We start from the raw sequence: 22,563 nt of genomic DNA, 5'->3' as shown, positions 1-22,563 counted from the left end.
TCCCAACCCAAGGCTTAAACCCAGGTCTCCAGCATTGCAGGTGGATTTTTTTACCAGCTGAGCCACAAGGGAAGTACAGGAATACTGGAGTGGATAGCCTATCCCTTCTCCAGCAGATCTTCCCGACCCAGGAATCGAACCTGGGTCTCCTGCATTGCAGAGGAATTCTTTACCAACTGAGCTATCAGGGAAGCCCTATAGACCTTATTGACAGGACCTTAGCCGTAGATTTAGATGCATGTCCTGTCACAGTAATGCATAAACTTTTCTGTTTTTGTCAAACTGTTGGCTTATATTGTTTAGATCTAATAGCTTGTATTATTTATTAGTTTTCTTAGTTTATGTTAGTTTTACAGATTCAGAGTGTGGAATGACATTGGTCATAGAGGCATAGAGTTTAGTGTCACGGCCTGGGAGATGCAAGTACAAGAGAATATGTTCATAGGAAACTCAGAAAATTTTAGCTGACTTAGAGGTCTTAGGTCTAACTTCATAGTTATCTCCATTAATAGTGAAAACTCACTTTTGCACTACTAGGTGTTTCTTCCCTGTGAGATGTGGAGAACGCTACTGCTAAACTCTTGAGAGTCTCAGTTTTCACAGATAATACCTTTTTAACCTCTCCCCTCTCTCAGCCGTTAGTGACTTTGAAGGCCGTTTTTGTTTACATAATCCCCTATGAAACTGATAGGCCTGGTAGTTCTGAGATTGTATCTTGTTACCCTTATGATACAGAATCCTAGCACCAGAGAGAAGTGTGTTTTCCATGGGTTCTTCTGGAAGAGGAACCACAGTCCTCCATTTCTGGTGTTGAGTGACAGCTCATTTCAACATTGAAGTTTTGGATTTTGACTGTCTCAGCTAAAAACATTTTTTGAGCATGTGTGTTGTTTGTAACATTGTTTGCTGGGGGAAATCTTTACTCTTAAGCAGTCTTTACTAAGCCTAATTGTTTTATCCCTGAACTTCTTAAAATATGGTTTTGTATTTCTTACTTTTAGATGCCAACACTATTTGTGGAGTCGGTTTTAGAAGTACATGGTAAATTTGTTCAACTTATCAACACTGTTTTGAATGGTGATCAGCACTTTATGAGTGCGTTGGATAAGGTAACTTTTCAATACATGTATCTTTATCTATATATAATTCTCCTAATTTAATCATTATTCTTTAAGTAGTTTCAGAAATAGGGCTACTAATTATGAGATTTCTAATCTGTACATGAAGATTAACCTTAACCAACTTCATAGTGAAAGTCAGAAGTATGTAACTTATAATTTTTAAGTAAATAACTAAATTATTAAATTGAGTGCTTGGATTATATGGGAATTGAATTTCCCATGATTTTTCTGTAAAAGGAGACTTGTTAATATACTAGTACATTCTGAAAATTATGTGTATAATTTTAGTATTATTTAGTGCTCTTTTTTCCTTTGAATAGAATACTTAGGCTATATTGAAAAATACTTGAAAGAAAAATAAATATATTTTACAAACTTGAATTTAAATTTGCTTACATGTTTGTTGTAAGATTTTTTAAAATATAGTTTTATTTTGTCAGTGTTCAGATATTAGAAATAAGTTTTAAAGAGCATCTTTCAGTAGGAACAGGATACATATAATCATTATATAATTGTCACGAGGGATACAAGGATAGGAGTTTACTCTGTATTATATATGAAAAGAAATATTAACAAACTACCACCAAAATGCCATGTTTTGTGTCAGGTAGTAATTTTTGGATGTACCAATTATAGCATATATTAAGCCAACTATATTTTTACTCTATTCAGTTCAGTTCAGTCGCTCAGCCGTGTCCGACTCTTTGCGACCCCATGAACCACAGCACGCCAGGCCTCCCTGTCCATCGCCAACTCCCGGAGTTTACCCAAACTCATGTCCATTGAGTCAGTGATACCATCTAACCATCTCATCCTCTATCATCACCTTCTCCTCCTGTCCTCAGTCTTTCGCAGCATCAGGGTCCTTTCCAATGAGTTAGCTCTTTGCATCAGGTGGCCAAAATATTGGCGTTTCAGATTCAACATCACTTCTTCTGACGAACACCCAGGACTTATCTCCTTTAGGATGGACTGGTTGGATCTCCTTGCAGTCCAAGGGACTCTCCAGAGTCTTCTCCAACACCACAGCTCAAAAGCATCAATTCTTCGGCGCTCAGCTTTCTTCACAGTCCAACTCTCACATCCATACATGACTATTGGAAGAACCATAGCCTTGACTAGATGGACCTTTGTTGACAAAGTAATGTTTCTGCTTTTTAATATGCTCTCTGGGTTGGTCATAACTTTCCTTCCAAGGAGTAAGCGTCTTTTAATTTCATGGCTGCAATCACCATCTGCAGTGATTTTGGAGCCCAAAAAAGTAAAGTCAGCCACTGTTTCCACTATTTCCCCATCTATTTGTCATGAAGTGATGGGACCAGATGTCATGATCTTCGTTTTCTGAATGTTGAGCTTTAAGCCAACTTTTTTACTCTCCTCTTTCACTTTCATAAAGAGGCTTTTGAGTTCCTCTTCACTTTCTGCCATAAGGGTGGTGTCATCTGCATATCTGAGGTTATTGATATTTCTCCCTGCAATCTTGATTCCAGCTTGTGCTTCTTCCAGCCCAGTGTTTCTCATGATGTACTCTGCATAGAAGTTAAATAAGCAGGGTGACAATATACAGCCTTGATGTACTCCTTTTCCTCTTTGGAACCAGTCTGTTGTTCCATCTCCAGTTTTAACTGTTGCTTCCTGACCTGTATACAGATTTCTTAGGAGGCAGGTCAGGTGGTTTGGTAGTTCCATCTTTTTCAGAATTTTCCACAGTTTATTGTGATCCATAGAGTCAAAGGCTTTGGCATAATCAATAAAGCAGAAATAGATGTCTTCCCAGAGCTCTCTTGCCTTTTTGTTGATCCAGCGGATGTTGGCAATTTGATCTCTGGTTCCTCTGCCTTTTCTAAAACCAGCTTGAACATCTGGAAGTTAACGTTTCACGTATTGCTGAAGCCTGGCTTGGAGAATTTTGAGCATTACTTTACTAGCGTGTGAGATGAGTGCAATTGTGCGGTAGTTAGAGCATTCTTTGGCATTGCCTTTCTTTGGGACTGGAATGAAAACTGACCTTTTCCAGTCCTGTGGCCACTGCTGAGTTTTCCAAATTTGCTGACATATTGAGTGCAGCACTTTCACAGCATCATCTTTTAGAATTTGAAATAGTTCAACTGGAATTCCATCACCTCCACTAGCTTTGTTCATAGTGATGCTTTCTAAGGCCCACTTGACTTCACATTCCAGGATGTCTGGCTCCAGGTGAGTGATCACACCATCATGATTATCTGGGTCATAAAGATCTTTTTTGTACAGTTCTTCTGTGTATTCTTTCTACCTCTTAATATCTTTTGCTTCTGTTAGGTCCATACCATTTCTGTCCTTTATCGAGCCCATCTTTGCATGAAATGTTCCCTTGGTATCTCTGATTTTCTTGGATTGATCTCTAGGCTTTCCCATTCTATTGTTTTCCTCTGTTTCTTTGCATTGATTGCTGAGGACGGCTTGCTTATCTCCTTGCTATTCTTTGGAACTCTGCATTCAAATAGGTATATCTTTCCTTTTCTCCTTTGCTTTTCACTTCTCTTCTCACAACTATTTGTAAGGCCTCCTCAGACAGCCATTTTGCTTTTTTGCATTTCTTTTTCTTGAGGATGGTCTTGATCTCTGTCTCCTATACAATGTCACGAACCTCCGTCCATAGTTCATCAGGCACTCTATCAGATCTAGTCCTTTAAATCTATTTCTCACTTCCACTGTATAATCATAAGGGATTTGATTTAGGTCATACCTGAATGGTCTATTGGTTTTCCCCACTTTTCTTTAATTTTAGTCTGAATATGGCAATAAGGAGTTCATGATCTGAGCCACAGTCAGCTTCTGGTCTTGTTTTTGCTGACTGTATAGAGCTTCTCCATCTTTGGCTGCAAAGAATATAATCAATCTGATTTCGGTGTTGGCCATTTGGTGATGTCCATGTGTAGAGTCTTCTCTTGTGTTGTTGGAAGAGGGTGTTTGCTATGACCAGAGCGTTCTCTTGGCAAAACTGCATTAGCTTTTGCCCTGCTTCATTCTGTACTCCATGGCCAAATTTGCTTGTTACCCCAGGTGTTTCTTGACTTCTTACTTTTGCATTCCTGTCCCCTATAATGAAAAGGACATCTTTTTTGGGTGTTAGTTCTAAAAGGTCTTTTACCCTGTTGCTGGCGACTAATTCCTGTTCTGTCTTCCATTTAGGCCCTTACATCAGTTGTAAATTACAGAGAACCCAAGTCTGTTTGCAAAGCACCTGAATTGGTAAGTTTGATGGTTGCATAAATGTAATCTTATGAAAAATTGTCATTAGAGAATGCAAACTGAGATGAATGTCAGATTTTTTTTGGTAGCATTTTTTAAAAAAATTAATGAAATTAATTATTAAAAATAGAAACTGATCAACATTGTATATAATTTGGCATTTGTATAAGGGATGCAGTAGGTCATCTCTGTAGCCTTTTCTTAAAAAATAATTGAAGGAGAAAATATTCCATCTTACAAACTTTGGGTTGGAAAGGATGACTGCTTTAAAATAATTTGTATCGCATTTCATAGAAGTTTAATTTTATCTTCAACTCTAAAGGGGGAATTTGATGACAAATGAAAACCTTTAAAGGAAGCTTGCTTATAAGGTTGTTGTACGATTTTTAATAAGCATTTTTTAATGTCAATGACATTACTGCTCAAAACTCACCTAAGTGTTGCATCAAAACCTAGTTACTTATATCAGTGCTCCATCGGATCATTCAGTGTTGATTAGATTTTACTTGTTTATAGTTTTTTTAAAAAATTCACCCAATCATGTATTTTAAGTTTTAGTGCATAATTTCAAAACATAAGCTTGAGGATGACAAAAACCCATGATCCTGTTTTGCGTTGTTACCATGGTGCCTCCTTTGAGAAGGACCCTTTGTAAGAGTTACTGTTGATTTCTATTTGAGCTCGCTAAGTACTGTGACAACTTGCTGAAGAAATCAGCAAAGGGGATGACAGAGAACGAAGTAGAGGACAAGCTCACGAGCTTTATCACTGTCTTCAAATATATCGATGATAAAGATGTTTTTCAAAAGGTAATTTTTGAGTCTGAAAGTTTTATGTGTCAGCTTTGATTAATCTTTGAACTTTAAATCAGAAAGGAAATAATCTTTTAATCTTTTTTAATGTAGTTCTACGCAAGAATGTTGGCGAAGCGTTTAATTCATGGGTTATCTATGTCTATGGATTCTGAAGAAGCCATGATCAATAAATTAAAGGTACTGTAGGACTTTGATACGATGTCCTAGAAGTTATTTCACTAGCACACAGAGATGGTCATTTTCACAGTATGAGTAATAACAGGAAATAATTCATTAGCAGTTGACTGGTTAAATGTAAAGTGTAGTTTCATGTTCGCACATGCAAATGCTGTATTAAAGGACAGAGTCTCTCTATATGTTGATATAGAATCATCTACAAGATATGATTTGTATTACTTAGAAACGAGCATACCTAAAATATTCCTTTAAGTACAGGTTTTGTGGAGGGCATTTGAATTTCAGTTCACTTTTATGTGATTTTAGTTTATACAATGATGAGATAAGCAGTTGCTGATTCATATTTATCCTGAGTTATTCAATAGTTGATAGTTTTCCTGTATAGCAGACATTGAATATGCAGTCCTTTTCAAAGATACCAACAATAACTTTTAATTTTTAAAGATAATGTTAACAAAGCTTTTTATATCCCAAGATTAGAGATCCAGATTTTTTGACCTGATGATCACAGAGTTTGGAATAATTTCAAAGAAATAGATTTCTTCATTATTCAGCTGATAGTATTAAAAATCTGCCTCAGTGTCCTCCTTGTAACATTAACTACTGGCTCATATATTCCCAGTTACCTTTCATGTGTATTCAGTACTATCTGTAAACCTTATAAGGTATCTTACAGTAATGAAGCAGTTTTTAGTGTTGAAATGACATACAGATTTATAGAAAAGTTGTTGTTTTAAATGGAAATTTGTTATTTCATGAATACTTGTTTTCATTCACTTATTTAATCTATGTTAAAAAAAAAAGAAAGGAATTTTTGAAATATTTAGAATAGCTGCTTTGCGTGATGAATAATGTAGGCCTTCGGTGTGAGTGTACAGGCCGGACCTTTGACCAGACACATAGCAGTAGCACAACATTCTTAATAATCAGTATGGTTATTATTTTTGTTTTTAAATCTTTAAAACTTTCTTCTACAGCAAGCCTGTGGTTATGAATTTACCAGCAAGCTACATCGGATGTATACAGATATGAGTGTCAGTGCAGATCTCAACAATAAATTCAACAATTTTATCAAAAATCAGGACACAGTAATAGATTTGGGAATTAGTTTTCAAATATATGTTCTACAGGTAGGTATTTTATTGTGGACATTTACTAATCATTTCTGATACAGAGGACTGATTAATAGATGGATGCCTGATTGCCTTTCTTTCAGTCAGAGGGTTATAGCTTCTGAAGTTACATGTTACATTGTTATGGAATGAACTGTGCCCTGATAGTCATGCTGATGGGTTTTATCAGCATTTGAAGGGAGGAGAAAAAGTTGTTTTAGTTGCTTGTGGTGGTGGTGTTAGTTGGTTTATCGTGACCAGCTCTAAAGATCCCATGGACTGTAGTCTGCCAATGTCCAAGGGATTTCCCAGGCAGGAATACTGGAGTGAGTTGGCATGTCTTCTCCCGGGGATCTTTCCGACCCAGGGATCAAACTCGAGTCTCCTCCTGCATTGCAGGCAGATTCTTTACTGCTGAGTTACCAAGGATTCCCATTGTAGTTGCTTGCATCATTTTATAAACATTCACTTCCAAGTGAGAGGTGTATCTATTTAACAGTTTTACTCTTCTCCTTTTAGGCTGGTGCATGGCCTCTTACTCAGGCTCCCTCATCAACATTTGCAATTCCCCAGGAATTGGAAAAAAGTGTACAGATGGTAAGTGGACAGAAGATATATTGGAAGACCTAAGGAATTTTAATAATTGTCTTCATGTTATATCACTTTAAATATTTCTTCAAAGTCTTAAGGGCTCATGTGATGTAAAAACATAGTCACAAGTTATGATTATTCTGCCTTGTAGGAAGAATGGAAATGATAATAGTTTCTAGTTAACGCTAAACTGAAACAACTTGATGGTGTTGGTTCTTTGTCAGAACGTGTCTCTCACTCTTAGTAAATCGATTATCTGTCACGAGTAATTCTAAATTACAACAATGTTGATGTTAGAAGAAAGTTTTAGAATCCAGGACTGAAAGCAGTCCTTTTCTAATTTTTCATTTGAATGTGGAGCCGTTTTTATAATTCATTTATCCTTTATAATGGTTATTTTTGTTTCTGGGCTATAATTTGTGTAAATATATAGTAAATGGGAAATATTCTAGAAAAAAAAATGGATTGAAGATGGAAAATACAAGTAAACATGGTCTTAAAATATGACTGAATAGAAACCTGAGAATTCTAACCTAGAGCGTTTTCAGAGACTGTGGAGACTCCATTGTCGGCAGCTGTTGAGCTATAATTCATATACCATATGGCTTAGTCATTCCATAAGGCTGCTGTAACAAAATACCGCAGCTTAGGTGGCTTATAAACAACAGATTGATTTCTCATGGTTCCCGAGGCTGGAAGTTCGAGGCCAGGATGACAGCATGGTGGGGCAAAGGCCCACGAAGGTGACAGACTATGACCTCACGTGGGAGCAGGAGCTGGGGAGCTCTGTGGGATTTAATGCCTTAGATGAGGGGATCTAAGCACCTCCCAAAGGCCCTACCTTCAAAAACCATCACATTGGGCATCAGGATTTCAACATACAAATTTGGGGAGACACATTCAGGCCACAGCACTATACAATTCATGTAACATGGACACTTTCAGTGGTTTTCAGTATATTCACAGTATGTTCATCAGCACCATTAATTTTAGAACATTTTAATTGTTTAATTACCCTGAAAGAAACCCCCTACCCATTAGCAGTCACTCTTCACCTTCACCAGCTCCCTGCCCGCTCCCCAGCCCTAGGCAGTCTGCTTTCTTTCTCTGTAGATTTACCTGTTCTGGACATCTGTTGTAGTGCTATGTCATACATGGTCTTTTGTGACTGCCTTCATTCACTTTGCAGAATGTCGCGGTTTATCCATGTTTTAGCCTATGCCAAATACTGCCAAATAATGTTCCATTGTATGGAGTCATCACATTTTATTTACTCATCCAACATCAGTTGATGGGCATTTGAGCTGTTTTGATCTTTTGGGTGTATAAGTCATGCTACTCTGAACATTCATGTACAAATTTTTGAATGGATGGACATGTTTCCATTTCTCTTCCAACTGACCCTTTTTGATTCTCTTAACTCACCAAACAAGCCTTCTTATTTCTTGATTGGATGGAAGTTTAGGTAGCTTTTTTTTTCTAGCAAAATCTTTATTATCCTTTTCATTAACTTTTTATTTTATGTTGGAGTATAGCTGACTAAATACACCTGCAATGCAGGAGACCCTGGTTCAATTCGTAGGTTGGGAAGATCCACTGGAGAAGGGATCGGCTACTCACTCCAGTATTCTTGGGCTTTCCTTGTGGCTCAGCTGGTAAAGAATCTGACTGCAATGCAGGAGACCTGCATTCGATTCCAGGAAAAGAAAAAGGCTACCCACTCCAGTATTCTGGCCTGGAGAATACGTGGACTATATAGACCATGGGGTCACAAAGAGTTGGACATGACCGAGCAACTTTCAGTTTCACTGCCAACTAGCAATCTTGTGATAATTTCACCTTCATAGCCGATTAACAATCTTGTGATAGTTTCAGGTAAACAGTGAAGGTGACTCAGTCATACGTATACATGTATCCAAAAGGCTTTCATTATCTTCCAGTAGTCTTTTATTTGGGCAGTAACTTGAGGTTGTGAACCTCAAGGTATGCATATGTTATTTAAAATGAAAATGGAGAGAGTTGCCTGGAAACATATACAGTACTATATATAAAACCGGTAGCCAGTGGGAATTTGCTCTATGACTTAGGGAGCTCAGACCAGTGCCCTGGAGGAGTGGGATGGGTGAGAGGTGGGAGGGGGTTCCAGAGGGAGGGGACATATTTATACTTACAGCTGATTCATGTTGATATATGGCAGAAACCAACACAATATTGTAAAGCAATTATCCTTCAGTTAAAAATGAATAAATAAAAATAAATTGAAAATGATACTTCATTACACTGTTTCCTAGAGAAGTTCACAATGTGCCGTTTGAATCTTTGAATTATGTATGTTTTTGTTTCTTTCAAAATAAGGATTATAAATCAAATAACAGTGTAAGCTTTGGGATCATAAATCCTGGTTTTACATGTTCTGTCATTTACTGTGCTCTGTGACTCAGGGCAAATAACTTTCTAATTTTCTGTTAACTGATGATACTAATACTCAGAGTGCTGATATGAAGATCAAGTGAGATGTGTAAAGTAAGTACTCAGTAAACGATAGCTGATAGTAGTTAATGCTAACACAGATGGTAGTGGTAACAGCAGGCTAGCATAATATGAACAGTCAGGTATATTTTAAAATACCATGCATAAGGTAGACTTAGAAGACTGACCAGCCCCTCACCTTTAACAGTCTTAAAACTTATTTCTTCTTAAGAGCCTACTTTGCCAATTGAAATTAAAGGAGAAGTTGGGGGCAGAAATAGTAATAGTTTCCTCGTAACTTTGTCATTCTTTTCTTTCTCCTTGAAATAATTATTTTCCAGTACTTATTGGAGTACTGGAATAAACCCCTTAAACTTTGTTTATTAACATATGACCACCCCTAGGTTCCAGTGTCCTTATTTACAAACAAAAAGCGGGTTTCTTTCTAACTGTAAAATCTTGCTTTCAAGTAAATTGTTTTCTCCATTTGAACTTTCTTTCAGTACCAGTAGAGGGAGTTTGTCCTTTTTTTTTTCCTGCTGCTGCTGCTGCTAAGTCGCTTCAGCGACTCTGTGCGACCCCATAGACTGCAGCCCACCAGGCTTCCCTGTCCCTGGAATTCTCCAGGCAAGAACACTGGAGTGGGTTGCCATTTCCTTCTCCAATGCATGAAAGTGAAAGTGAAGTTGCTCAGTCGTGTCCGACTCTAGCGACCCCATGGACTGCAGCCTACCAGGCTCCTCCGTCCATGGGATTTTCTAGGCAAAGTACTGGAGTGGGGTGCCATTGCCTTCTCCGGGCTAGTAAGTCCAATTTTAGTATCATTTTCTCACTATAGATTATGTACTAGCTCTTTAAAAAGAACTCTCTACTTTTTGGACTGATGTTCCACATTCAGTCAGAGGGAGGAATTTTTTTAATGTCAAAGCTATGTTACTAGAATGTTTAATTTTCCACAGTAGTATCAACAAAAGGATACAGAGTCAAGACTGATGCTTTGCTTGTATTAGTGTTTTACTGTATGTGGAAGTTAAATCATGGTGGTCACTTTTGGAGTAACTGTTGACACTAGTCAACCGGTCCCTTCAACAAGGGTATATGTTATAAGAGACTAGAGATGAAGGTATGATTTTATTGTTTATATTTTCATATTGAAATGTGCACAGTAATGTTTTTCGCTTAGTGCTTTATCTGCTTCCCTGGTAGCTCAGCTGGTAAAGAATCCACCTGCAATGCAGGAGACCCCGGTTCGATTCCTAGGTCAGGAAGATCTGCTGGAGAAGGGATAGGTTACCCACTCCAGTATTCTTGGGCTTCCCTTGTGGCTCATTTGATAAAGAATCTACCTTCAATGCGGGAGACCTGGGTTCGATCCCTGGGTTGGGAAGATCCCCTGGTAAAGGGAGCAACTACCCAGTTCAGTATTCTGGCCTGGAGAACTCTGGATAGAGGGAGGAGCCCGCAGGCTACAGTCCATGGGATCACAAGGAGTTTGACATGACTGAGCAACTTTCACTTGTATTTATAAAGTTCAAATTGATATCATTCAAAACAGTAATTTCTGAATTTATGCAAAAAGTCAGATTTGCAGGACTGTGGTTTGGCCGTGAAAACCACAGACTGAGTTGTAAGTGAAAAGGGCTGGTCTGATATTTGCATAATCTTTATTAGGAGCTTTAATGTATTTTGCATTTTCTTATCTATAAAATGAGTAAATATACTCTGTGGGCTCTAATGTCTTTTTCTAACATGAATTTTCTTTTTGCTTTTTTAGTGTAGTGATAGCCAAGTAAGTTAGGTTGTCGTAGCTGAAAATAATTTGATTCCTTTTTTCTTTTTTACAGTTTGAATTATTTTACAGCCAGCATTTCAGTGGAAGGAAACTTACATGGTTACACTATCTTTGTACAGGTAAAATGCATTTAATTATATCTAGTTTAATGAAATTGACCTGATAATTATTATGTTAAAATTTTGGACAGAGATTTCTTAGAGCCTAATTATAGTTGTCTGTTTTTTTTTTTCTTTTCTAATTATAGTTTTTAACCTTTTCTTCTTCATCTACCTTTCTGGTTACCCTTAAAGCAACAATAAAGAAGTTCACATGCAGCATTTTTAATAGTGTGCTGCTGATAAAGAATTTCTGAATTTTATAATGGTTTCCTACATTTCTGTAACAAACCACTTTTTATAGATATTTGGAATTTTATTTAGAAACCCAGACTTGATGAGTCAGATACTCTTAAAAAACCTGTTCTTTCTAGATATGCCAGACATCCTCAGAAAGTTCATTAATTATTACAGCACCACAAGGAGACCTAACCATTTGATTTTTTTTGTGGTACTGTAGTGAACTACTGTAGAAAATGCTTTTTCCAGAATGTCCCAATTAACTTCCAGTACTTCCCAGTTTTAGAAAAGTTTAATCAAAATCTAATCATTTCCTTAGCTTCTTCCTGGAACAGTGGGGTCGACTTATTGGAAAGTAGAATTAATATTTTGGGTGGTGAGAGCTTATATGTAATATTGCTCTGAGCTGCCTGAAGATGTGAGCCAAAGCAAACACTAAGAATTTTGTCTACTTTTGCTAAAGCTATGCTTTGAAAAGTGCATTGAATCAACTTTCAGTTTGTATAAGAAGGAAAGGATATCCATGTATGTTAATGTCTCTTAGGAGTGATACAGGAAAATCTGATTAGTTGCCATACCTTTGTCAGGAAATTGACTGGAGAAATTTCTGGTGTCTCGGTGGTAAAAGAATCCACCTGCCAATGCAGAATATGCAGATTGATTCCTGGGTTGGAAAGAGAAACATAAGTACCATTTATTTGATTACTTTATATTTGAAATACGATGTCTCATTATGTTAGTAATGCATATTAGTACATAATAAAGAAGCATAATGCGGGAGACCCGGGTTCGATCCCTGGGTTGGGGGGTTGGGAAGATCCCCTTGGAGAAGGAAATGGCAACCCACTCCAGTACTCTTGCCTGGAGAATCCCATGGATGGAGGAGCCTGGGGGGCTATAGTCCATGGGGTCACAGAGAGTCGGACACAACTGAGCAACCTTACTTTCACCTTCACTTTCAATACATATTTATACAAGTGTATCTTTAGTGAACAAGCTGAGCATTTTAATTTTTCAGTTGTTTGTGAAATAGATGTTTGCTGATATTCTTAGTATGTGGTCACTTAGTAGTTGACCTTTAGTTTTATACCTGTTTTGAGTTTTTATATTCTCATTTAGTAAATTGGTTTTAGGGAACAATACATTGCTGGACCAGTGTTTTAATGTACTTGAATTAAAGTTACTTTTACTTTCCCTAAATATCTATCTTGGGGAGTTTAAACTCTCTTTGCAGTTACCTCAGCAGTAATCAGTCCATCTCTTCAAGTAGTTTTAATGAGGAACTTAACTTTTTGGTGTTTGGAAACTGGTGTATTAAGATATTGGTGAGAATATCTCTTCGGGGGTCCTGATCGCTCCTGGCTGGAGCATCTACTGATGATCATGGCTTGAATCGGGTATCTTACTCCTGGTTGCAGATCGATGACACTCTGTCATGCACTCAGCAGTTTAGCAGCTGACATTGTTCTGTAAGGAAAAACTTTCCGCTAGAGACTAGATTGCTGATAGGTAACGAGGGAGAAACTCAGATGAAAGTGTTTTGAGAGTTCTGCCTACTCTTTATTCTGGCAGCTGTTAATATCACTTGAATTATGGTTGGCTAATTTTTCAAGTATGTATGTATCAGAATGTTTTATTCTAGTTTGGAGTCTCTTAGAGTTTCTCAGCCTATTCTAAAGGTTAAATGACCTCTTTGTCATTCTCCTTTCCTGTTTACCCAGCAGTAATTAAGTGAATCATCCAGATTTCGGGTTTTCTTCCCTGCCACACATGCTCCTCACCCTTTCCCCAGTCTTTTCGGCTCTGAGAGGAGTAACAAGAGAATGGTGCTGGAAAAAGTGAGAAGAAGTCCATGTACCCCTGATACTAATAATGTGTGGAAAATAGCAAGAAAACTAACAAGTTTTCATTTTTTCTCTAAGAGTTGCAGAGTGGATTTGATATCAGTGAATACTTTGAGCCCTTAATTGCGTTGTCTCCTGATGCTCTCTGCGTTCTTGGGCCAGAGACTCACTCTGTTTCCAGACCCTTGGCAGTACGTTGCAGCATCTTTGACAGCTGGGTGATGGTCCTAGCTTAATCATCTAGATGCTTGAGGCATTATTTTATACTTTGTTTCTGGGATATGATCGAGCAGTCATTGCACAAATGGTCTAATGCCATTTATGCAGTTTATATTTTTGCCTCTCACATTTCCTAAACTTTAATGTTGAGATGAAGCTCTTAAAATGCTCTTTATACTAATTGTTAGTAGGACAATCCTAATGGTAATATGCTTAAACTCTATGTGAATTGGATATTCCCATTAATTATTAAAACCTCCTTTTGTGGAAATTCAGAGATTAGAATTTTTTTTTTCCTCTAGGTGTTCAGATAATTTTGAAAAACATTTCTGAGTGTTAGTTTTTTTTTTTTTTTTTAAAGTTGAGGCAAAGTACAAGTTAGAATAAGCATATCTGTCTGGTGATAGTAAGTTGGAGAATTGACTTATTGCCTGTAAATTTTTTAATTATATAATGAATGAAATATATATTATTAAATAATAAAAGAAGCACAAAATCTTGACCAGAGTTGCTAATTGTCACCAACAGAGCCTTTGGGGTAAGTTCATGTAAAATTCAACTTTCTTGAGTTAAAATGTAGAACCCAAAAACCAGATCTCATACTGATTAAGTTTATAAGTCAGTAAAAGTCAAATAATGTAGGATGTGTATGTGCGTGTAAGAGAAAGAGAAATGCAGTCACTAAACCCCAACTTTGTGCTTTAGGAAGATATTCTTTGACTTGTAGTAACCGTTTCTTACGTTACCAGTGCATATCTGTTTGACAGCAGTGTTGGCTACAAGCTCTTCGGTGAGCTCACCCACCACCCCCGTGCCCCCAGATGGATAGAACTGTAGTTGACCGAAGCCTGATGTGTTTTTACAGCTCTCAGGGTAGTGTAGGGTCTAGAACATTTTTATTCCATCAACTGTTTCAACAAACTTGTTCAGTTGTGTCTGGCTCTTTGTGACCACATGGCCTGTGGTCCATGAAATTCTCCAGGCCAGAATACTGGAGTAAGTAGCCTTTCCCTTCTCCAGGGGATCTTCCCAACCCAGGGATCGAACCCAGGTCTCCCACATTGCAGGCAGATTCTTTACCAGCTGAGCCACAAGGGAAGCCATATGGCAGAAAGCAAAGAAGAACTAAAGAGCCTCTTGTTGAAAGTGAAAGAGGAGAGTGAAAAAGTTGGCTTAAAACTCAACATTCAGAAAACTAAGATCATGGCATCTGGTCCCATCACTTCATAGCAAATAGATGGGGAAACAATGGAAATAGTAAGAGACTTTATTTTGGGGGGCTCCAAAATCACTGCAGATGCAGCCATGAAATTAAAAGACGCTTGCTCCTTGGAAGAAAAGCTATGACTAACCTAGACAGCATATTAAAAAGCAGAGACATTACTTTGCCAACAAAGGTCCGTCTAGTCAAAGCTATGGTTTTTCCAGTAGTCACGTTTGGATGTGAGAGTCAGACTATAAAGAAAGCTGCTTTTGAACTGTGGTGTTGGAGAAGACTCTTGAGAGTCTCTTGGACTGCAAGGAGATCCAACCAGTCCATCCTAAAGGAAATCAGTCCTGAATATTCATTGGAAGGACTGATGCTGAAGCTGAAACTCCAGTACTTTGGCCACCTGATGCGAAGAACTGACTCATTGGAAAAGATCCTGATGCTGGGAAAGATTGAGGGCAGGAGAAGAAGGGGATAACAGAGGATGAGATGGTTGGATGGCATCACCGACTTAATGGACATGAGTTTGAGTAAGCCTCGGGAGTTGGTGATGGACAAAGAGGCCTGGCGTGCTGCAGTCCATGGGGTCGCAAAGAGTCAGACACAGTTCAGAGCAACTGAACGGAACTGATTTCAACAAAATAATGAATCTACCTATTTGTCTCTCCTCATATTTGTGTTTGTTTCTAGAAGATTACTGGGGAGAAAAACTTAATTTATGAGACAAAATAACATTGTTATAGTTTAGCAGAAATTATGCTTTAGCCAGAGCTGCAATAGAGGTGTCCTCATAGTCATGAACCTTCCCTGGGGTAAACCAGATAGACACACAGGAGGCAGTTGCTGGTAGCAGACTGTCTTCTCTTTTTGTCTGTTTCTCTTCCACCTCTAGTTTTTACTGTTTTTTCTGCCCAGGTCTTAACTTTCCTATTAACTATTTGATAGCTTAACTGTGATTATATTAGATACCCCAGACTAATATCCCTCCACTCAATTCTCCCTCCCCCCCCATCCCCTCAGCAAACAAATGCTACATTGCTAGCAGGAATAACTTTTCAATAATTAAGTTCTTGGTTCACTCTTTCAAGAGAAAATATTGGAAATAATTATTTATCAGGTAATTTTGGAATGCTTCTTTGAGTGATCAGCTTATTGTCACAATTTTATCTTAATTATAGGTGAAGTTAAAATGAACTATTTGGGCAAACCATACGTAGCTATGGTTACAACATACCAAATGGCAGTTCTTCTTGCCTTCAACAACAGTGAAACCGTCAGCTATAAAGAGCTTCAAGACAGCACTCAGATGAATGAAAAGGAACTGACGAAAACAATCAAATCATTACTCGATGTGAAAATGATTAACCATGATTCAGAAAAGGTATGGGGTAATACTTTAAGAAATTTAAGTATTATAAACATTAAAGCTTCATGGGACCTTTGCAGTCTTAAAAGTAAGGTTATAATCGTTAATGCCCTTTGTACTTTGTAGCGCTTGAAAGCCGCGGTACTTCAGGCTCTTTCAGTGTCTCAGAGAAGGCTCCGTCAGTTGGTACTCAAGTGCCCCTTGTTCAATTTTATTTGAAAATTATTTAAGAGTTGGCATCAGAAGGATTCTGCTTAATTGAGGTTTTAAAACTGTAGTCTGTCATAAACTTTTCTGGGCTCTTCTGTGTGTTTAGTTACTGTTTGATTAAATGGTTCTGTGATAGGAAATGACAGCTTATTGATGTCTATTCTGTGCGTATTTACAATGTGTGACTCCCGTCTCATGCTGTCACTCTCACATTTAATTTAGAGTCCTAAACTCCAGGATTCAACTCAGCCCCATATAGTTTTAGTGTCTGTCATGGGACTAGCAAGCTGATAGTACATTTCTTTTTTTCTTTGTAACTTTTTTCCCCTAGTAACATGTTTTTGTTTTCATAGTATCTCATAGATATTTGAATAGTTAAAAAAGCAACAGATGTGGGTTCAATCTCCTGTTTGAGATTATCGTGCCTGTAAGGAAAACTTCTTGCAAATGATGTTGTGTTTTTATTCTACTTCATGGCCTACACCAGTTCATCTTGCTAAAGATGACTTTTGCAGCCTCTGAATGGCATGCATGCTGTAATTCAAATCAAGCTTTTCTTCATTTTGAGAAATGAATAATTTTTCTGACTTCAGAAACTTAGCAGAATATTGAATTAATATTAAAGTTTTAATTAAAAAGCTTTTAAGCTTAAAATTTAAGTTTAAATTTTTAAGCTTAATTAAAATGCTTAAAAAGGTAAGTATTTTTCTAAACGTATTATATATTTTTGCTGCTCAGTAATGTACAAAATAAATATTGATAGGTTGTATGCACATTAAATGGGAAATACAAAGCTGTCATTTCTTTAATAGACTTTTTGTGGTTATTACTGAGGAAGTGCCATCTGCCAAGTGCTCCATGGTCCTGCTGGTGGAGAAATTCCAGTGTATGACAAAAGTGGCTTTTTTAAGCTCAGTAGAGCTTAAGAGCTAAAGATTGGCTTAACAACTTCCACTTGAGAAAAGACCACTGGCTTCTGGCAGAGTGGATAAAATGAGCATTAGGGGGTAATGTCAGAATTGCACTCGGTGGTAGGGAAGTGAGCTTGTGTGCCATTGAAACCAGCTGGCTTCTATCACTGGTTATTTTTAATTGGTATTTTGTTATTGTAATAGTATTCAAAAAATTTTGGTTAATTTGGTTTTTCAAAATGTAATGGAAAAATTACAAGCCTTGGTATTTAATAAAAATTAAAATGTTAAAATACTGCTAAACAGTTGGGCCAGAGAAAGTTTTGCTGAATCTAAGCTGATTAAAATTCTATCAAGTATAAAATTAGGAAAGAATTGTTTTCTCTTTCATGATTTGACAAAAGATGATTATTTTCTCTTAAATAATATTTATAATAGATTATGAGACTTCAGTGTGTTTTGCTTGGTCATTATTTAACTTCATGGCATGTTATTTGCAGCAATTGTTATTTGATGATTTTATTTTTATAAGTGTAAATGAATTATTTTTAATTATAGGAAGACATTGATGTAGAATCTTCATTTTCATTAAATATGAACTTTAGCAGTAAAAGAACAAAATTTAAAATTACTACGTCAATGCAGAAAGACACACCACAGGTAAGTGCTTTCTGATGTCATTTCTTTTGTAAATATTTAAGCATTGGACTTTACAAGCAGTAACATTGAGACCAATGCAGAATTTTGCACATCAAAATTAGGATACATCTTCTCTGGTTTATTCTTTCCATTGACTGACCTCACAAACAGTATTTTAGATTTTAAAAACAGTAGTATAATCTTCGGAGAAGGCAATGGCACCCCACTCCAGTACTCTTGCCTGGAAAATCCCATGGACGGAGGAGCCTGGTAGGCTTCAGGCCTTGATATCGCTAAGAGTCGGACACGACTGAGCAACTTCACTTTCACTTTTAGCTTTCATGCATTGGAGAAGGAATTGGCAACCCACTCCAGTATTTTTGACTGGAGAATCCCAGGGACAGAGGAACCTAGTGGGCTGCCGTCTATGGGGTCGCACAGAGTCGGACACGACTGAAGTGGCTTAGCAGTATAATCTTAGGGAAAAGGTGTCATAGTTTAGTCATATTTGCCCTTTTGTTTTTTCTCCCAGTTTTATTGAGATATAATTGCCATACATCACAGTATAAGTTTAAGCTGTACAGCATAATGACTTGATTTACATACATCATGAGATGATGATCACAGTTGGTTTAGTGAATATTGATCATCTCATATAGAGACAAAATTAAAGAGGTAGGAAAAAAACTTCCTTGTGATGAGAACTCAGGATTTACTGTCTTAACCACTTACATGTATAACACACAGCAGCATTAATTATATTTTTCATGTTGTACATTACATCTCTAATACTCATTTTATAATTGGGAGTCTGTACCTTCTAACTGCCTTCATCCAATTTTCCTCCCCTCTCCCACCAACCCCTGCCTCTGGTAACACCAAATATGATCTCTTTTTCAATGAGTGTGTTTGTTTTTGAAGTATAATTGATGCTACGTTAGTTCCTGTTACACAACATAGTGATTTAGATCACCATGAGAAGCCTAGTTACAATATATCACCATACAAAGTTACCGCATAAATTTCCCCACACTGCACCTTTCATTCCCAAGACTCATTTATTTTACTGCTGGAAGTTTATACCTCTTCATCTCCCTCACTGATTTTTCTCTTTCCCCCATCTCCCTTCCAACCACCTGTTGATTCTTTGTATCTGTAACTCTGTTTTGCTATGTTTGCTCTTTTTTTTTTTTTTTTTTTTTTAGATTTTACATATACATGAAACCATGAAGACATGTCTTTCTCTGTCTAACTTATTTCACTCAGCATAATATTCTCTAGGTCCATCTGTGTTGTCACAAATGGCAAAATTTTATTTATTCTTTTTTTATGACTGAGTAATGTACCATTGTGTGTGTATACACCACATCTTTTTTATCCATTCTTCTATTGATGGGCACTTGGATTGCTTCCATATCTTTGCTGTTGTAAGTAATGCTGCAATGAACATAGTCATATTTGCTTTTAAGTTTTATTAAAATGTATGGATTCGTTTTGTATTCTTTTCTACCTTGAAGAAATTTCTACCTTGAAGAATAATGTAATCTCTCATATTTTTCATTCATAAAATAAGGGAAAGTTTTGCAACACATTTCTTTCAAAGAAAAACTGTTGAAAATGCCTTCAGACTTCCCTGTGCAAATAAACTGCATGGAGAGCATGTTAATACTCAAACTGTGATGAGCTCGTAGGTCTGGAGTAGAGTCTGACCTGGGGTGAGCCAGTGTGCACCGTGAACATCCGCTGTTGACGTGGTGGTTCTTCTCAGGCAGCCTGTTCATATCACTGGGGATTTCCTTATTGCTTCCCATGTGCCACCCTGACCTTGGGCTTGAGGCAGGCTGTGAAGGTATCAGATATGTCAGGCTCCTCTGGGAACTTAACTCCCCCCCAAGGTCAAATGTTAATCAGTTGCTATTCAGTTTGACCCCTAAAATGGTCACGATCTCATGCCTATAGGCAATGGTGATAGCGTGTGCTATTGTATTTTATCTGCTGTGAGATCCCTGTTAATGTGGCACTGCCTGCTTCTGTGCCTTCCCGCCATTGTCTTCCCTTGACCTCCACGGAGAGAGGCCCTTCTGGCCCAGCCTTCCTGGCTTCTCTGCTTGAGTCAAATGGAGCCCTTCTCAGCTCTTGCCCTTGAAGCCTGATCCAGTATCCACTTGGAGCCAGTTGCTAAAGTCTGCAAGCTTTGTGGTATAAGTGTTTACTCACTCATAGGTCCATGGTCTTGAGACTTATTACTCTCAATAAGTAACTTACGAGTTCAGTGTCGTAAGGAAGAAATGCATTACTGAAGTAATGTGTCACTTAAGTTCTACTTTCTTGACTATTTACACTGAGTACAATGTACAGTAGTGTTCATTTTTTTGAAAATAGCCTCCCCACTTTAACTTGAGAAATTATATATAACTTATAGGTATTCTGTTGGTAATGGTTATGTTATATTGGGCACATAATTGTATAGTTTGATTCTCAGTATTGATTGGAGATTTATTTAAACTCACAAATAAAAGGAGTTAAAAACAAGTGCAGTGACTGAGGGTCTCCTTTGCTTTTTATGGGCTTCATAAAACAGGAAATGGAGCAGACAAGAAGTGCTGTAGACGAAGACCGGAAAATGTACCTCCAGGCTGCTATAGTTCGTATCATGAAAGCGAGAAAAGTACTGCGGCATAACGCCCTTATTCAAGAGGTAAAAGGGGAAAGTCCTGAAGACTTCTTGGCAAAGGGTATTAGAATTAGGCATGTTTCTTTGTGAAGATGATACAGAAACCTGTGACTCCTGTATAGCATAAAGAAATGCTTTTTGTTTCTGAAAGAGAACAGTGCTCATAAATCCAGTATTAAATTCACGTTTAGATTTAGAGGTCTGAGCCCCGTGTCCATTTATTGAAGGAGGTCGCCCATATCCACCACTCACTCATTCCTTGAATTCGCGCGTCTCCCGTTTGGTGGAGCACTGTGCTGGTCGCCGTGGGGTGCACTCCAGCTCAGGACATGGCTTCTGCTCTTTGGGAGTTCAGTGTCGTAAGGAAGAAATGCATTACTGAAGTAATGTGTCAGTAAATATAAAATTACACTAATGTGCCACAAAGAAAAGAGATATGGTACAATGAGAGTGTACACAGGTCTTGACTCAGGCGGTGTTAGGGAAAGCTTTCTTGAGCAGGTGTTCCTTCAGCTAAGAGCCAGAAGTTGCGGAGGGATTAAATGGAAGCTTGAGGGCGTGTATGAATAAATTAATTAGTTTGTGATTTGATTTAGTATGTTATTTAGGTTTGACTGTATCTGTGCCCTTCACCATTTAAATTCCTTCACAGCCTCAACGTTAAGACTATTCCCACAGTTTGCATGAAAAGGTATTTTTGTGCATTGCATCAGAGTTGAACGAAGTGCTCCTGGTGAGAAGAGCATTTTTATCATCCGCCTCTCTCCCACAGGTGATTAGCCAGTCAAGAGCTCGGTTTAACCCTAGTATCAGCATGATTAAGAAGTGTATTGAAGTCCTGATAGACAAACAGTACATCGAACGCAGCCAGGCGTCCGCAGATGAGTACAGCTACGTCGCGTGACGCGGCGCTCCGCCAGCGTCGGTGTGGAAGGTCGTTGCCATCCGCGTCCGGTGTGTCCTCGTGGGAGAAGGCAGGCCTGTGCCTCCATAATTTGGTCATTTGGCAGCCCCTGTTTCTCTGCTGTTTACAACATCACCAGTGCCACGTCATGAGCGTCAGAGAAGATGCCTAGAGATATTTCAAGCTCATGTCATTATGACATTTCTTAAAACTTTATTAAAAAAAAGAATGAGTGAAGTATTGCTGAAATGTGGAAATCTGGCTGGGTACCATGCTTTTTCTCCCCTTCACGTTTGCAGTTGATGTGTTTTTTTTTTTTTTTTTTTAATGTATCTTAAAGGACATAAGATTAAAAAAAAAAAAAAAACCTAAATATTGTAATATGACAGATAACCTAATAATTGTATCTACATTAAAATGACAAACATGATATTGCTGCTTGTCAAATAAAAAAATAAAGAAATAGAATGCCTTTTTTATGTGGATGGAGTATCACAATGCTCAGAAATGTCCGTGAGTCCTCGTGTTCCTGTTTAAATCCTACATGAAAACGTCTCGGTTGTTGTTTCTGAACGCCTTCAGCGTAAAGGATGCGTTCAGCATAAGTGATGCTTTCTTTTATGGATTAGAACTACATTGGATGTGAGCCTTGTGAGGAGTGAGGCTGTGATTCTGTTCGAGTTTCTGGTGGTGTCCTGCTGCAGCGCAGAACCGTGAGCGAGGGGACTGCGGGGACCCCGCGTCTGGCTCAGGAAGCGCCGTCATTCCTAGGCTGTGTTACTCCTGTCTCCGCGGTGCATCAGTTCTAATGAGGTCTGACGCCCCTCTGCTCCTTCCCTCCCCCTTCTTCGGGGTCAGAGGTCTGCCTGTGCGTCCCCCCCCTACCCCTGCCTGCCTGTTACTCTCCACCTCCTTCCACTTTAACACTAGATTCACTCCT

The 22,563-nt window shown here is 38.0% G+C and overlaps 1 protein-coding gene across 6 annotated transcripts in view; it reads left to right on the top strand.

Annotated features, from left to right (window-relative positions):
* The window catches only part of CUL2 (cullin 2), a 71,577-nt gene extending 49,486 nt beyond the window's left edge, over positions 1 to 22,091 (top strand). For all 6 annotated transcript variants that reach the window (XM_006063203.4, XM_006063200.4, XM_006063202.4 and 3 more), the window contains 11 exons: positions 1,002 to 1,109; positions 4,293 to 4,352; positions 5,033 to 5,161; positions 5,258 to 5,344; positions 6,322 to 6,474; positions 6,976 to 7,053; positions 11,361 to 11,427; positions 16,098 to 16,300; positions 17,965 to 18,066; positions 20,627 to 20,743; positions 21,492 to 22,091. In XM_006063203.4, the coding sequence (XP_006063265.1) occupies positions 1,002 to 1,109; positions 4,293 to 4,352; positions 5,033 to 5,161; positions 5,258 to 5,344; positions 6,322 to 6,474; positions 6,976 to 7,053; positions 11,361 to 11,427; positions 16,098 to 16,300; positions 17,965 to 18,066; positions 20,627 to 20,743; positions 21,492 to 21,623 (1,236 nt within the window). In that variant the 3' untranslated portion in view covers positions 21,624 to 22,091. The remainder of the gene's footprint in view (positions 1 to 1,001; positions 1,110 to 4,292; positions 4,353 to 5,032; positions 5,162 to 5,257; positions 5,345 to 6,321; positions 6,475 to 6,975; positions 7,054 to 11,360; positions 11,428 to 16,097; positions 16,301 to 17,964; positions 18,067 to 20,626; positions 20,744 to 21,491) is intronic.
* The last annotated feature ends 472 nt before the right edge of the window (positions 22,092 to 22,563 follow it).

Source organism: Bubalus bubalis, chromosome 14, assembly GCF_019923935.1.
Source record: "Bubalus bubalis isolate 160015118507 breed Murrah chromosome 14, NDDB_SH_1, whole genome shotgun sequence".
Lineage (NCBI taxonomy): Eukaryota > Metazoa > Chordata > Mammalia > Artiodactyla > Bovidae > Bubalus > Bubalus bubalis.
The sequence above is the reverse complement of the archived record's forward strand: the minus strand, read 5'-3'. Positions and strand labels throughout refer to the sequence as shown.